Here is a 15,656-nt window from a genome sequence, read left to right as displayed (position 1 = left end):
ACCTTTCCTAGCGCCCAGGAGAATGGAAGGCTGGGGTTTTAGGAACGAGGTTTATCTGTTTGGTAGAATTCAGCTCTCTCGCTGAGGGACAGGTTGCCTCTTACCAAAGAGTGTTTTCTCCAGTTCAGCTGTTGGCCCTTTATGTACAAATGCTGCTTTTACATTTCAGTAGTGGTGTAACCTAGCTGTCAGCTTGGATTCCGCCCCATCCCTGGGAGATTTGGGAAGCTTTGCTCAAACTGCAGCTTGTTAAGAGCTTTCTTTGTATTTGCCACTAGAGGCTTCCCTCTCCCTCTATCTCATGTACAAAGGCCATTGGCCTCCATTTGGCACTTACTGGTTCAGGCAGCAAACCCAGCTTTTTGACCTAAACCAAGCGTCTGATGAGTTTAGCATCTCACAGAGCATGTGACCTTCCACCAGCTCACTGGCTCTGACCCCTCCCACTCTCCTTCCCTACCCTTTTTCTAGAGTAAGGCCAAAGCTCTCCTCTTGTCTCTGGCAGAATAGATCATACTTTCATCTCCTGAATTCTTGTCAGATCTTTTCCTAAATACTTAGCGTCGATGTGAGGACTATTAAGAAAACTAACTCTTCCTACCTGCTGAAGTACTGATAATGGTCATTTACTGAGCAGCTGCTATGTGCTGGACACTGCTCACAGAGCATTGTAACGTTTTGAGTAGGGCCTGTAGACTAGACCTCATGAGATAAAATTTTAGCTGTCCGAGATATGACTGACACCTGACAAATGACTCTCGTTCAGTACCCATAGGTGTGGGCTCTATTGTTTTCTTAAAATTCTGAGCATTAAGTTTATAATGTAAAAGAATGTGATCTTGCTGGCACGTGACTTTAGGGAGTGTTTACATACTGCATGGTGTCACTTATCATTTATAAAATATTATATTATAGCTATGAGTGTTATTATTATTACCCCCAAGTCTTTGCTTGGGTTTTCAGAAACACTGCCTGAGATGGTTATCCTGTTGCATGTGTTACTGAGGGAGAGGTCTTGGGGTCTTGGGTTGAGTGGGGTGGGGGTAAGTCAGGACAGTCATTGGAAGGGGCTGAGCACAGATGTGGCCTCAGGTAGAGACCAGCCCCAGCCCTATCAACCCCACAGGGAGCTCTGGGGCATGAGTGACACCACAGAGTTGGTTCCACCTTGAGTCAGTAAGTCGTTGGCCAGGACTGCCCGGGGTGGGGGTGGGGCAGTGATATAACCTCTTTAATAAGGAAATTCTTTGAACTGAGAGCAATTGTGTAGGAAAGGAGGCATCTGTGCCTTGTTAGCAGTTATGGGCTAAACTGTGTTCCCCTGAAATCTATTTGTTGAAGCCCTAACCCTCAGTACCTCAGAATGTGACTGTATCGGGAGACAGGGCCTATAAAGGGTGATTACGTTAAGGTGGGGCTATTTGGACGGGCCCTAATCCAGCCTGACTGGTGTCCTTCTAAGAAAAGGAGATGAAGACACAGAGAGAGTTCAGGGACACCAGCGCATAGAGGGTGAACCCCTTGCAAGCCAAGGAGAAACCAAAACTGCCAACACCTTCATCTTGGATTTCTAGCCTCCAGACTATGAGAAAATAAATTTCTTTGTTTAAGCCGCCCAGGCTGTGACATGTTGTTGTGGCAGCCCTAGTGGACTAACACAGCAGCCAACATTCACAGAAGCTGGAGTGCGTCTGGCAAAGAATTTTCCGTGGGACATCAATACGCACTACACCCACTTACAAATGAGAAAGTAGTGGCCAAAGAAATGAAGTAGCATGCCCAAGGCCACACAGCCAATAAGCCACAGAGGCCACATATGAACCTTGGCCTGACCCTACAGGGCTAGCCTCTCACCCACTACTCTATACCACCCCTCCTGGAGGCAGGCAGTCTTTCTGAGAAAGACCAGACATCAGCAGTTAATTTGGGCTTCAATTTTTCTGATTTGTATCTTAATTTGTCCCCATCTTACATAAGATGCAGCCCCATGGGGAAACCGAGGCAGCTCAGCATAGTGTCAACATGTAAGTACCTTCTGAAGGCGTTATCTTTTTACCCTGTTTTCTTGAGAATATTATAGCATATTAATCAAAGGTTTTCTCTACATATAAGAAGGTGATGGCTGGTGTGGCTCAGTGGATGGAGCACCAGCCTGTGAACTGAAAGGCTGTAGGTTTGATTCCCAGTCAGGACACATGCTTGGGCTTTGGGCCAGGACCCCGATTGGGGCATGTAAGAGGCAACCAATTGATGTTTCTTTCCTTCCCTTCACCTCTCACTAAAAATAAATAAAATCTTTTAAAAATGAATTAGGGCAGTCTTTTTCATACCCACAATGCCATTTTTAGGAAAATAAGAAATCCTGAGATCTGCTTTGTCAGTGTAATAAAAACTCTTGTCGTTCTGAGCACCGTTGCTTCCAATTTGTAACGGTAGAGAGAACATGGTCTTTGGAGAGGCCACATCAAGATCTAACAGTAAATTGGTTTGTTCTTATGATAGCCCTTGTTCAGTGTAATGAAGCCATTCACCCCTTCAGAAAACTAGAAAAGAAAGGAAAAATAAAGAAGGTTATCTCCAACCCCCAACTCACACCCAGCCTGCCCCACCACAGCTAAAATAAAGGGCATCCTGTCTTTATGAAGAGATTCTTTTCTGCATATGGTGGATGGAGTGAGAGAGTGATACCATTTTAAAAGGTATCGTGTGAGTATTGTTAACTTCCTGGGCAAAGGGTCATAATACTGCAACTAAGTCTGTTGGGTTTCCCAGGTCACTTGGACATCAAGCTCAGCAATGATTAATCAATTCTGACGTTCTTATTAGATATGTAAAGAGATCCAGCATAGCCCTGGCTGGTGTGGCTCAGTGGATTGTGCGCAGGCCTGCGAACTAAAGGGTTGCTGGTTCGATTCCCAGTCAGGGCACCTGCCTGGGTTGCAGGGCAGGTCTCCAGTAGGAGGCGCGCGAGAGGCAACCACACATTGATATTTCTCTCCCTCTCTTTCTCCTTCCCTTCCCATCTCTCTAAAAATAAATAAAATCTTTAAAAAATAAAATAAAAAAGAGATCCAGGGTATCTTGCAGCTGGAGCAGAGTCTGGGGCACCTGGCGATCCTCACACTCCAGTTTAAGCACATCTGAGGTAGAAGATGGTGACAGTTGGCCGAGTCTCAGTGAGGTCCCCTGGCATTCAATACTCCCAGCTCCCTGCAAACAACTTACCAGGATGACTAAAGTTCAGTTTTCCTATTTCATAGATCAGAAGTCTGTCCCTGCTCCAACATCTTTCACAGTTAAGGGGAAGATAATCACATCTTTTATCTATGACATGGTTTTACTAGCAAAGATGAAAATTTCTAGCTAATCATAAAATAGCACTAATCTGGAAAAAAGAGATAGGAATCAGGTAATTTGCATTCTAGTCTAGTGTCCACCATGCACGCAGCTATGTGACCTTTGGTTGGTTCTTTCTGAGCCTCTTTCATTATCTGAAAAATGAGATAAAAATGTCTTCCTGGTCTCACTTGAATAACTGTCACAATGATCAAATGAAATAATGAGTATGAATATGCTTTTATACAGTGCAAAGTGTTGTAACTTTGGGCTACTTACTCATAGCTTTGTTCTTCCCATCAGTACAATGGGAATAGTCCTCCATAACTCCATAGAGAGTGTGAGTGGTTGAGACAGCTAATAGCACAATTAAAACTCTTCTAAAGTAAAGTTCACTTGTTTTTTATTGTCTAATATACAAAGGTTGTGAGATGTAGAGATATTACATTGTCTTACATATTTTGTTATAGTGATTCTACACAGTATGTGATGGTACTTTTATTTGAACTAGTCGTGGACTAGAGCAGTGATTTTCAGAGTGGGACCCGCAGACAGCAGCACTAGCATCCCCTGGGAAGTTGCTAGAAATGCACATTTCAGGCCTCACTCCAGACCCACTGAATCAGCAGCTCTGGGTTTTAACAAGTGCTGCAGGTGGTCCCAATGCTCACGTAAGTCTCATAGCAAGAGATTTATTTGGGTCTTACTGGAAGGGTATGACAAAGAGCACCCTTTCCCCAGAAGAGGGCGATTGCTTCTCTTTTTCTCCAGCACGGATTTGCAATCACTGCGTCCAAGCTGAGGCAACCATTATTGGGTTGCTTCATAAACACACCCAGCGCAGTGGAGAGACCGGGAATGCCGCTCCAGCGCATCTGTTACGAGGCTGACTTCTGGGTGCAAAGAAATTAAAGCTATTTATCACAGACCGTTTTCCCCTCAGTGACAGGAGAAATGAGCCTTAACCTAAAAAGGCTTCATCTTGGGCCCACGTACAGAAAACATACTGCTTGATGAACACCGTTTCAGCACGCTTACATTTCTTTTGACTTTTCCCTTTGAAAACGAGCCACTTTCTGAGCTGCACCAAGTTAATGGTGCTTAAGAAAAACTGAAGATGGATTCATTCCAGTCTGTTCGTGATGTCGGCACGTGTGGTAGAATGGCACTTTCCTCCCTCTCCTTTCTGGGAAGGGATCCCTGGCAAGAGCGGGAAAGGGACTACGGCTGTGCATCAGGAGCCGTGCTGTGGAGGGAGAGGCACACTGCTGAGCAGGAGAAGGTTTTGTCTGTGTCGTACGGTTGTGTGGTCTGGTCCACCGCTGGCTTTGTCAGGGCAGCTTTTATTGGAACACAGCCACACGTTTGTCTATGTATTGTCTGTGTTCGCTTTCAGACTACAAAGAGTCGGGTAGTTATGACAGAGACTACATAACCTACAAACCTAAACTTTATTCTACCCAGCGCTTGACAGAACAAGTTTGTGAATCCCTGCTGTAGAGGTTCCCTTAGGGCTGCCCGGTGGGAACTTCGATGGAGCCAGTGGACAGGAAGGGCAGTGGGGGAACGGAGCGGTGAAATGCCCAAGGGTCCCCCGGGAGCCAGCAGAAGGGAAACCAGAGAAACGAAGGGTTCCTTGTTGCCCATTTGAGTTGGGTACTGTATGGATTTTAAGAAGTGATTCTATTTAAAATATATTTAAAAAATTCAAACTCGGTTTATACTTATGATTGTCTAATATTTTCGTTGCTTCCTGGTGTTGAACATCATAGGCACAGTGCAGAGTTTTATGTTAAATGTTAGTGAGTAACGTTTATTGGGAAGCTGCCGTGTGCAGAGCGCTTTGCATCCATCATACTATTTCATGTTCACAGTGATTCTATGAGATAGGGACCAGCAGCCCCATTTCACAGATGGGAAAGCTGAAGTGCAGAAAGTTTAATGTTTGGAGCCAATGGTAGAGGCTCCATTTATGGATAGGTCTCTCTCTCTGATGCCAAAGACAGCATTATAAATGAGTGTTTTTCAAATTGTGGAGTGAGAAATCAGTTTAGCAAGTTGCAATTGGCATTTAAAACCAAATTGAATAGAAAGCAAAATATCAGGCTGTGTCAGATATAGTATGGGTAAATCTTGATACATGAAAGTTTTTTCAACTATAAAAATATTTACATACAATACACAAATATAGGCACATTTTTGTGTACAACAATGTAAATGATATTTCTTACTGTATCGTAGTCGAGTTTGAAAGCAGATATTCTTGCCTGAAATGGGGGGGGGAGGGATGAACAGAGAGAAAGAGGGAGTGCAAGAGGGAGAAAATATGAATGAGTAAATGCATGAGTAACTGTCACCAAGACAGAGAGAGACTGGATGGCTCTCTGAAAGAGACACAGAAACTCAAGGAGAGGAGGGTGGGGAGGAAGAGAGGTAGGAAGCCGTACAGTTTTGCCTGCCATTCCGTTCAATGAACGTATGTCTCTACTCGAGGTAAAAACTGGAGACCTGAAGTGACCTCTTGGTGGATTTTAGTTTTCATGTACTTCTCTTGCTGTGATCTTCCTGTCTTTGTGAGTGTGAGTCAAATAAAGAATGTTATAAAACACTGCCCCAAATACAAACCATCTATTTCATCTGGTGCTGAACTGAAAAGCCGTGCTCTGAAGGGAAAACAGTCTGTGTTTGAGTTTCTGGGAGAAATTATGAGATTCACAACATGCCCCTTTCTAAGGATTTGGCAAAGGCAGTTTTGACTATATGTGATTTTTGTCTTTTTAGCCAACTAGTTTTGATTCCACAGTACTGCCTCTTATGTTGTATGGGAAACTGTAAATAGAAAAGGTTTTAAAGTATTTTATTGTCAGGGAATTCTACAGCCATTGGTATTTTACTTTCAAAGGATTCTGGAATCAGTTAATTAAAGTCCGTTTTTACTGATGTGGAAATTAAGTGAACATTTCTGGTAAATTCTTCTGTATACGGATGTTTTTGTAAGGATTATATTATTGAACCTTCGTAGCTACACTGCTAGAGTATCTTTATGTCAGTCTTACTGGAGAAATTGGAACACAGTAAGTTCAAACCCTTGTCCAGGTTCGCATCTAAGAGGTGGTAGAAATACATGCGAACCTTGATTCTCTGACCCCAAATTTCATATTTACCCATTAGACAAAAATTGGCAATAACAGGATGAAAAACAGTGCAGTGTGTTACCATTTTGAAGAATAAGTTTATTCATGTCAGTGTAACACGGCGCGAAGCCTGAAATGCCCACAGTTTCAATGTGCTGTGGCGTCGTCATGTGACATTCTCCTGTCTCCGAAGAGACAGGAGCTCGTTCTCTATCTAGTCCCCCATTAGCAAAGTGGGGTTGGTATTGCTCTGCTTTCTTGTCGTCCATTCTTGGTCTTTCTTGTTGATGACCGTGGGCCATGATGGGTGTTTATTCTCTGTTTCAGGGATCCCAGAGGACCCACGTATAGCTGAGGAGTATTATGCTGACACGTTCGATTCCTGTTCTGAAGAGAGTGAGGAGGAGGAAGAGGAAACAGTGTTCTCGGGACTGGAGGAAGGGGTCGAGGATGAGGGATCCCGGTCTGATTACAGAGCAAGCCAACAGGTGCCTGGTGGGACTGTCCGGGGTACCGATTGGGCTGTGGCTCCTCAGAGAGAATCGAGGAAGTTTTATAATCTGGAGTGGGGGAGGGAGAACTAGGATTTGTTATAAAGGCTGCATGTGATGTGCTGGTCTCCAAGGTCCAGGGGCAGGCGTGGCCCCCGGGGAATTCTGAGAATCTGGTCTGCGCCATGCTGATGGAGGGAGGGCTGCAGTCCCCAGTACTCATCAGGGAGAAACCCTACATTTTACACTGAGGAGTACCCGGTACACAGCTTTGAATAAACAAAGCAAGTGTTCCTTCAGCAGGGAGAAGAGGAGTTTTAAAAATATACTCTCTGCCTGGTAATCAGATCTATTGGTCAGGTCTCAACGCACCAATTAGTTCTGGGCATGAGGCGCAGAGATCCTGGAATTAGGGGATGAGCGTTCTGGCCAATTCTAGCCTCTGAGGGCCCATCCTGACACGCAGCGCTGAGATCTCTGAGCATGAGCCCCTTCCACAGATCTCTTTAACCACAGCAGGACTAAGCCCCACATGGGCCGTAGGCCAAGAAACAGTCCTGGCGTGTAATTTCTCTGTTGTGTGTCCGTGGGAGAGGGGAAGAGCAAGAGGCATGTGAGGAGAAAGCAGGTGACCTTGGGCAGTTCATGGTGAGATATTTATTTTCTTCTTAGGCCATGACCTACTAACCTTGTCAGTCCTAAACTTCCATAAGGTACAGATGCATTTTATTAACTAGAAACTATTAAACTAGTAAAATAAAAGTCAATCAAGGAGCACCTGCGTTCATGGAAACTTAATTCAGAAGGATTGTTTTTGGAGTGGAGAGAAAATTGTACATAATCCATTCAACCACTTAATGAAGACTAAATAATAGATCATAATGTTGAATAAATAAAACAAGTAAGAAATGTCCCTGGGTTCCGTGTAAGAAAAGGAGAGAGAGGCAGGGAGAATGGAACTAGCGTGGCATGGAAACGGGGCTAAGCAGAGAAAGGGATGAGAGAGAGAGGAGAAGGAGGAGAAAAAGAAAGAAAGGATGAGAGAGAGAAATGAAGAGACAAATATATGAAGATAAAAACGAGTAAATAAGAAAAATACAGAGTCTGGTGGTGGCTTACCAAATTGTCAAAATAAAAACGCTTTCCTTACACCATTTCTGCATTTTTCCCAGTGGACTCTGGTGAACACCACCACCTCCTCCCACAAATGAAAATACAGTTTCCATTTGCTTCTGTGCCGCTGTCCAAAGCAACTGAGACAAATGTTACTGCAACAGTGCAGAGCCATCCTTCTGTGCCTGTGGTTGCAAACAGATGATATACAAAATGTATACTCAACTTCTGCTCAAAACATCGAGTGGTAAAATTTTAACTACTAATATTGTTACTTAAAAAATGTTTTTTAATAAAACAAAACTGGCTCAGAAAACCACACGAATATAATATATGGCAAACACCCCCCAGGTCAAGAAATAGACCTTTGCTGGTCATTTCAGAAGACCCGTCTTGGGCATACTCGCTAGAACATAGGGTGGGAAATCAAACCGCCTTATGAATCGAGCCCTTGTCACTTATGCAAGTTCCTAAACTTCACTGTTCCTCGGTGTTCTGACCTGTGAAATGGGAGAACAGTGGTTCCCACTTCACAGAGTAGTTCTGAGGATTAAGTGAAGTAATGTAATGTATTTAGAACAGTGTCCCAAATATAATAATGAAATTAACAATGAGATATTTGCTGTTACGATGATGAAGTTGCCCAGGCATCTTGCGGTATTTTTATGATACTGCCCAAACTCTTTAATGTTAAAGTGAGATTTTTACAACTATAGTAAAAAAAAAAAGAACAACCTCTTCTCATTTCTTAGGACCAGAGATAAATATAGGGAAGTCTGGGCTGTGCATCTGTCATATGCGATATGATCGTGATTGATTTTAAATAAATCTGTTGGGACAAGATGTTAAGATCTCTCGTATGCATGATGGTACTTCATCTCACAGAATCCTGTTGGATAGTTATTCGTATTCCTATTTTGCAAATGAGGAAACTGACTTTCTGAGAGAGAAGGAACTTGCCCATGGCTACGCAGCTAGGGAAGTATCAGAACCACGCTCAGGCCCAGGTCTGGCATGTTCATAAACCAATGCTTTTCTAGTACAGAAGGCGTATCTCCCTAGAATAGAAATCACAGCTGAGTACTGTGTATTAGAGACAGGTAATTACAACCCCAATTGTTTTTCCTAGTAACTAGATATAACTTCCCTCTTCAAAGTTGGTGGCTGTGGGGTTGTGATGAGGTTGACCCTTTCTTTTGTCAGGTTGTTTTATTAGCAACACACTAATTACAGTTACAGAACTGTGCTGAGACCCAGTCACTGTTGGCTTTGTGAATTGAGTGAAACCTGTGGCCATCTCTGGGGTTCTCCTCCCCTCTCCCCCATCATGCCCTTGACCCCTGCATGTGCCAGGGTCTACTTACGTGATCATCATACTCAGCGCTTTTATGTGAGTATTCAGATCCAAGGGAGTTCCTCTTCCTCTGGGTGGGCCCAAAGTCTCAGAGTTTTTATTTTGATGGAAGAAGCGCTTCCAAGAAGAGGAACAGCCATGGGCTTCATTGGGATTGATTGCTGAGCCTGGTGTGCCACCTAGGACGATCTTTCCAGCAGCAGTGTTTCCAAAGCGGTTTTATTAAGCACCTAATTGCTGTCGATTGTCAGTTGCATCTTTGCTGCAATAAGCAGACACCTACTATTAGTCACCAGTATTAGTCACATCAGTGACACCTTTACCACAGCCATTATGTTATCGTTGATAGTTTTTCTATGAAGTCCGTGGTCACTGCATTGGACCCGGCCACTCAGATCTCGGGAGGAGGGAGTTTGTGACTATCACCTTAGCAGAGTTCTCAGCAGTGTCGATGGAACCTCGCACTGAAAAGCATTTCATGTGCTCTAATGGACGTGCTCTGGGCTGCAGACTGATGGGTGTTTTCGCAGGCCCTTCCATCTTCCCCGTACTGCCTTGACCATCGTTCCCCACTCTGGATGTAATCAATGTCCCACGAGCACCAGGAATAGCCACTGCCTGGACCACATGACTTACCACAAAACTCCCTCAGGAAAGGCTCTTTCAATGCACGTGGCTTCTATTGTTGCTTGTTTAGGACTCTTAGGACCAGGGTGTTTGTTCTCGCTAAGATGAAGGGCTGCGAGGCCCATTTTCCCAGCTAATTCTGAAGTTTTCAATACATTTTGCCTAAGTCCTCCAGTGCTTCTGTCTGTACTGTGAAGCATTAGAGAAAGCAGGAGTGATCTCCTGCTAGGAATGGTGCCAGGGGGCAGAGAAATGGACACTCTGGGCATGGCCGAAGATTCTGCTGAGGACTCTTGGGTCAGATCATATGAGAGCAGGTGCTTCTAAGGTGTCTTCTGGTAGCGGAGTCAGTAGTTTAATTAAATTATAATTATGATAACAGTAAAGGCTAATATTTCCAGAACTTTCATTCTATGCCCAGTACCTTATGTGCTGTGTCAGTTCAGGTCCCCTGGGAAGCACATACAAGACAGAATTAGAAGTAAAAGACAAATGCCTGTGAAATAGGCTGGGAGACCCTCCACCACAGTGGCAGTCTACATCTTTGATGGTAAGGATGGAAAGGAAGGAGGGAGGATGGGGTGAGAGCCTCTGGCTGGGGCGCAGTTCTGAGAAAACGTCTTAGCCAGGTCAATAGAAAGTAGAGGAGTCCTCACTGGGCACGAATGGCCTGGCTCTTGCATTTCCACCGTGCTCACATTGGCCGGGAGCTGCCTGGGAAGAGGTGGCCTCGGTGTGAACACTGCCTTGGATCCTGAAGACACAGCAGCCTTGGGTGGTCAGCTTGATACACAACTTGCACCAGGCTCGCTCTTGAAGAGACATGTAAGTGGAACACCTCCGTGGCTGCCACAGACGCATTATCTCATTTAATTCTCGCAACAGCCTTTTGAGGCCTGTATTCTAGTTGAGCAGCATCAAATGAGAATTTAACTGGCTGCTGGAATTCAAATAAGGAAGAGGCTGAGAGCGAGGAAGAAGGTGAGGGTGGGAGGAAGGAGGAAACCATGAGTTAAGGGGTTTCAAGCATTTTTTTCCCTGACATTTGTATTAAGAAGTGAATGCCTGGAGTGAGAGTGAGAGCTGAGAGCTGTAAATCCAGAAGCACACCCCCCCCCCCCGCCCCCCGCTGCATCTCAGTTCCTGCTGTCTCTCAGATTGTGAACTTCCTGTTGAATTACTGCCCTAGATTTATGGGATTGAAGATGCATGTTTTTCATAAAATGCACTCCCTAAGCGTAAGTCATCTACATCATTCGGTGCTCCAGACAGAAACGGCAGTGGAAGATATTTGTCTGTAATGGAGTGTGGTACTGGGCACTGACTTTAAACTCCAGGTCTGTTTAAAGATGGGGCAGTTATGACACCCTAACTTTGCACAAGAGGAAACTGAGGTTGCGTAAGGTAAAGAAACTTCTCCAAGAGCTGGGCTGTCTGGTTTTATTTTTAGCCTCTCCTGCTCGCCGCCTTCTCCCCGTACAACCCCTGAGTAAGCACACTGGGTGCGAAGGAATAGCGTGAGGGCATTGCATTATCAGTCCTTTGGCGAATCCTGTTTTACTGATCAAAATTACTGAGATATGTAGAGGCCAAAGTTTATACCACTTCTAGGAAAAGTGTTGAATTGTGAAAAGGAAAACGGAGAAGAGCCTGCCTCGCACATCTGTTAGTCAATGCGGATTTCTCTCCTCCTACTGTGTTTTTATAGAAGGTGCCAGAACTTTTGAGTCCAAATAGTAGGGCTGATTTACCTGCTCCTCACATGGTATGACCTAATTAACTTAACTTCCTACATGGGAGGGGACACTTTTTGTCTTGAATTGACCTTAGAGGGCGTCAGTTCTAAGAAGCAGCTAGCCTTGCCAGAGTGTTAATTAATGCTAGCAGTTTGGGGGGCCTTCTGTAGACCCAACGTGTGTTCCTCAAAGAATGACTGTGATGTGATGGTTTCCACCCCGTCCCTTGTTTTGTCATGGTTGTTTCCCCTTCCCTCTCTACCCTCTGCTGTCCAGGGTAAAGCATAGCTCATTGCTGGTCAGGCGGGGACCAGAAAAACCCTGCCCGGGACATATCCCCGTGGGCTCTGTAGAAGGTCATAGTCCCCCAATCTTTTAAATTGAAAGCACTGTTTGGTTCAGGATAACACATACATTTTTTGCCCCATTACCGAAGCATGGAAGGGAAGAGGGAAAACAATAGGGTTGATAAAGACAAAGCAACACTGAGCTGGAGCGTAAAAGTGTCCCTGCAGCCTTTTCACCGTGGAGGGTGGGAGGCCGCCAACCTTCGCTCCCTCTCTGTGGATGAGCAGAGCTCTGCAGGCAAGTGGGGCACTGAGGGGACAATGACAGGCACTGCAAGACCTCCTGTGCTCTGCTGTGCTGCTCTGGACCTTGGGGGCGGGATGGGGGATGAAGAGAGTGGTGATGAGGTTTATGCTAATTTTTACAGCACTGATAAAACTAGGTGGGATGGTGCTTTTGGGGCTTTCTCTCCAATGCCAACTCTCCCCACCACAAACACACCAATTCCTGCGCGCCAGCAGTCGTCAGAGCTGCGGTGCCCTGACCATTCAGGGTACAAAAGAACCTACAAAAAAAATATGCAAATCCTCCTGAACAGCCTTGCAAACAAAAGTCCCATCCCACTATTGTGTGATTCATTTACACAGACACATTTAATTTAATTTTCTGAGTATTTTATTCACCTGGCAAGAGGAAGTAAATACTGCTTCATGGGGTCCAGCCCAGGAGCAAAGGAGTGTGACACATCTGGGACGTTGTTGGAGGTGCCGCCTTTTCTCTATAACTTGCTAATCTGGAAGCACACGGGGTCACGTTACACCAGAGAAAACAGTAGTCGTCAATGAAGCAGGGCTACCCTGCGCTGTTCCATGCAGTGCTGAACCCCTCACCCGTCACCCCGTTTTCTATCCCACGTACAAGCACTTCGTGAGCTTAACGTTTCCTATCCCATGTACAAATGGGGAAACTGTGAAGGGGAGAGAGTAACTCTTTCCACCTAGGTCAGCCTGTCCGTTAATAAAGCTGGGATTCAAACCCGAAAAAACACTGCGTCAACTAGCAGACATGCGGAGTAAGTATAGAACTCAGTGAAGAAGTTAGTAAAGCCGAAGACAAGGAGATGCTTGGGACCTAAGGGACAGTTCCAAATGTGTGCAAATGGAACACAATCTGATGGTTTCAAATTATGTTTAAAACAGGAATAAAGCTAGACTGGAGTCAAAAAATAGTGATCTGCAAGAAAGAAGTACGCATCACGAGATTACCTTTTGGAACATGAAAATCTTTCTCCATTCGTTCAGGAAACCTGCCTGAAATTGCAGGACTGCCTTCCCTAGACTGCCGCACAGGTGGCATGTAAAGCAATAAGTAGTTAATCAAGAGCAAGCGAGCTGTTGGGAGGCAGGGGATTGCCCGGGGGCAGGCTTCCCTCCACACTGCTGGAACTCTAGAAGCGAACAGCAGCACGAAGGGGACCAGCCTCACCAGCTTCCAAAGATCTGTCGCCCCTGTTCTTGGATTCTCATCATGAGGCTGCTCTGCCAGGCCTGCTCTCTCTTTCTTCTCTTCGTCCATCACACTTCCGAACTGCAGCCCTGAATGTCTTCAGGGCTGTGTGTTGGATGCCTATGGATGTCTTTGAAACCCTAACGCGACCCCACAGATGTGGACGTGCCGCAGACTGGGGCATTAATAAGACACAGCTGCGGTTAGGAGGTTTTAATAACACAGAGTAAACAAGGCATTAGCAGTGACATGTGGACACACTGGCAGTCACGTTTCAGTGGTTCCTAACTCAGTGACAGAGGCGTTGAATGTTACCGGAGCAGGGGGCTTGTTTACAGTTTGAGTTTTACAGATGTGGCTCTCTGTTCCCACTGTTACACACGCTTGAAGGCCTTTTCCTTGGCAGAAGGCCGCCATCGGCGGCGAGATAGGAGTTAAGATGTCAGCTTCCTGATTTCGGGGCAGCCTCCAGGAAGGTGCCATCAGCTCTGCCCTCTGGCTTTGTGCTAAACGGCATCCTTTGTCTTCCCATGAATTATGAATGCAGAGAAGCAAGGGCCTGGCTTCTAATGAGATCAAACAGAGATGTGAGAGGGTCACCTGAGTGTAGAGAAAATAGATAAGGTCACCTTGGTGTTTTGGTTTCTGTAACGTAGTGACATTTTTCAGGGCTGTTTGTAGATGCGGTTTGAAGGAGAGTGGATGATAGCTTCGTAAAGCGAGTCGCAGAGAAGAAAGTAGGTGGATTGTTGCGTGGATCATTTGCACATCACGTATCGGAGGGTTCTAGGTGCTGGGTGTATGGCAGGGAACAGAACAGACACAGTCCCACCTTCATGGACGCCTCACACAGTCTCATGGACTTCAATAGTATGACTGTCAACTCCCAGATGTGTCTTTCATTCTCCAGTGCTGTCTCTCAGAAGTCTGGACTCACGCACCCAGTCTCCCAGAGGCGGGGTCGTGTGGACTGCCAGTAGACATCCTGAGCTAAGCATGTCCAGCCCCAGCCCCAGTCCAAGTCCACTCCTCCTGACTCAACCTTGATTTACGTCCTTTCACCCACATCACACATTAAATCCGTAAGTAAAACCCATTGGTTTGACCTTCCAAGGTCTGTTTAGAATGTGATCCTTACCTAGCACCCTGCTCTTACTGCCAGAGCCACTGCCCCCTCAGTGGACTGTTGCACTGGCTTCTCACTGGTCTCCCAATGACCCCTCATCTCACTCAGAATAAAAGGCAAAGCGTGTTCAGCGGCCTTCCAGCACCCCATCGTCACTGATGGCAGAGGCCCCCTCTTCCATCGCTGGGAGAAGTGCCCTGCTCACCCACTCCAGTTATACTAGCCCCCTTGTTTCCGGAACTCACCAAGCACATCCCTGGGGCCTTTAGAAGCCTGGAATGTCCTCCCCTTCACATGCACAGATGATTTTTCCCTCTCTACCTCCGAGTCTCTCCTTATATGTCATCTCAGTGGGGAGGACTCTGACTACATATATAAAGTAGTGCTTGCTGGCCTGAGAATTCTCTTCCACTTCCCTGCTTTTCTACTGAGGGGGGGGGGCTGGCTGGGAGGGGGCACAGGGCACTTTCAGGGGTGAGAGAGGTGTTCTTCATCTTGTTATGGGGGGGGTGGCTACAAGGCTATTTTCTTTTTGTAAACTTACTCAGTTGTACACTTAAGATCTGGGCACTTCACTGCATGCAGACCTCAATAAAAATGCGTCATCAGCAATGTCATTAAGAGAAGAAAAACTACAAAAAAACCTTCAACAGAATCGTGATACTCAAGTACTCTGCTGTAAAAAGAAGGAAATCTTACCTTTTGCAACAGCATGGATGGGCCTAGAGATTATTATACTAGGTAAAACAAGCCAATCAGAGAAAGACAAATAACCATATAATTTCACTTATATGAGGGATCTAATGAACAAAATGAACTGGTGACCAAAATAGAAACAGACCCATAGATACAGACAGCAGTCAGTGGGGAGGGCGTTTGGGGGCTGGGTGAAATAGAGGAAGAGATTAAGCAAAAAACCCAAAACCCTCATAGACACGGACAACA

At 45.5% G+C, this 15,656-nt stretch overlaps 1 protein-coding gene across 10 annotated transcripts in view; it reads left to right on the top strand.

The window, feature by feature from the left end:
- The window catches only part of NEK11 (NIMA related kinase 11), a 199,258-nt gene that overhangs the window by 124,454 nt on the left and 59,148 nt on the right, over positions 1-15,656 (top strand). For all 10 annotated transcript variants that reach the window (XM_053929433.2, XM_053929435.2, XM_053929432.2 and 7 more), the window contains one exon: positions 6,798-6,958. In XM_053929433.2, coding sequence (XP_053785408.1) covers positions 6,798-6,958 — 161 coding nt within the window. The remainder of the gene's footprint in view (positions 1-6,797; positions 6,959-15,656) is intronic.

Source organism: Desmodus rotundus, chromosome 8 (genome assembly GCF_022682495.2).
Source record: "Desmodus rotundus isolate HL8 chromosome 8, HLdesRot8A.1, whole genome shotgun sequence".
NCBI classification, from domain to species: domain Eukaryota; kingdom Metazoa; phylum Chordata; class Mammalia; order Chiroptera; family Phyllostomidae; genus Desmodus; species Desmodus rotundus.
Note: the sequence above shows the minus strand (reverse complement) of the source record. Positions and strands in the feature narration are given on the sequence as shown.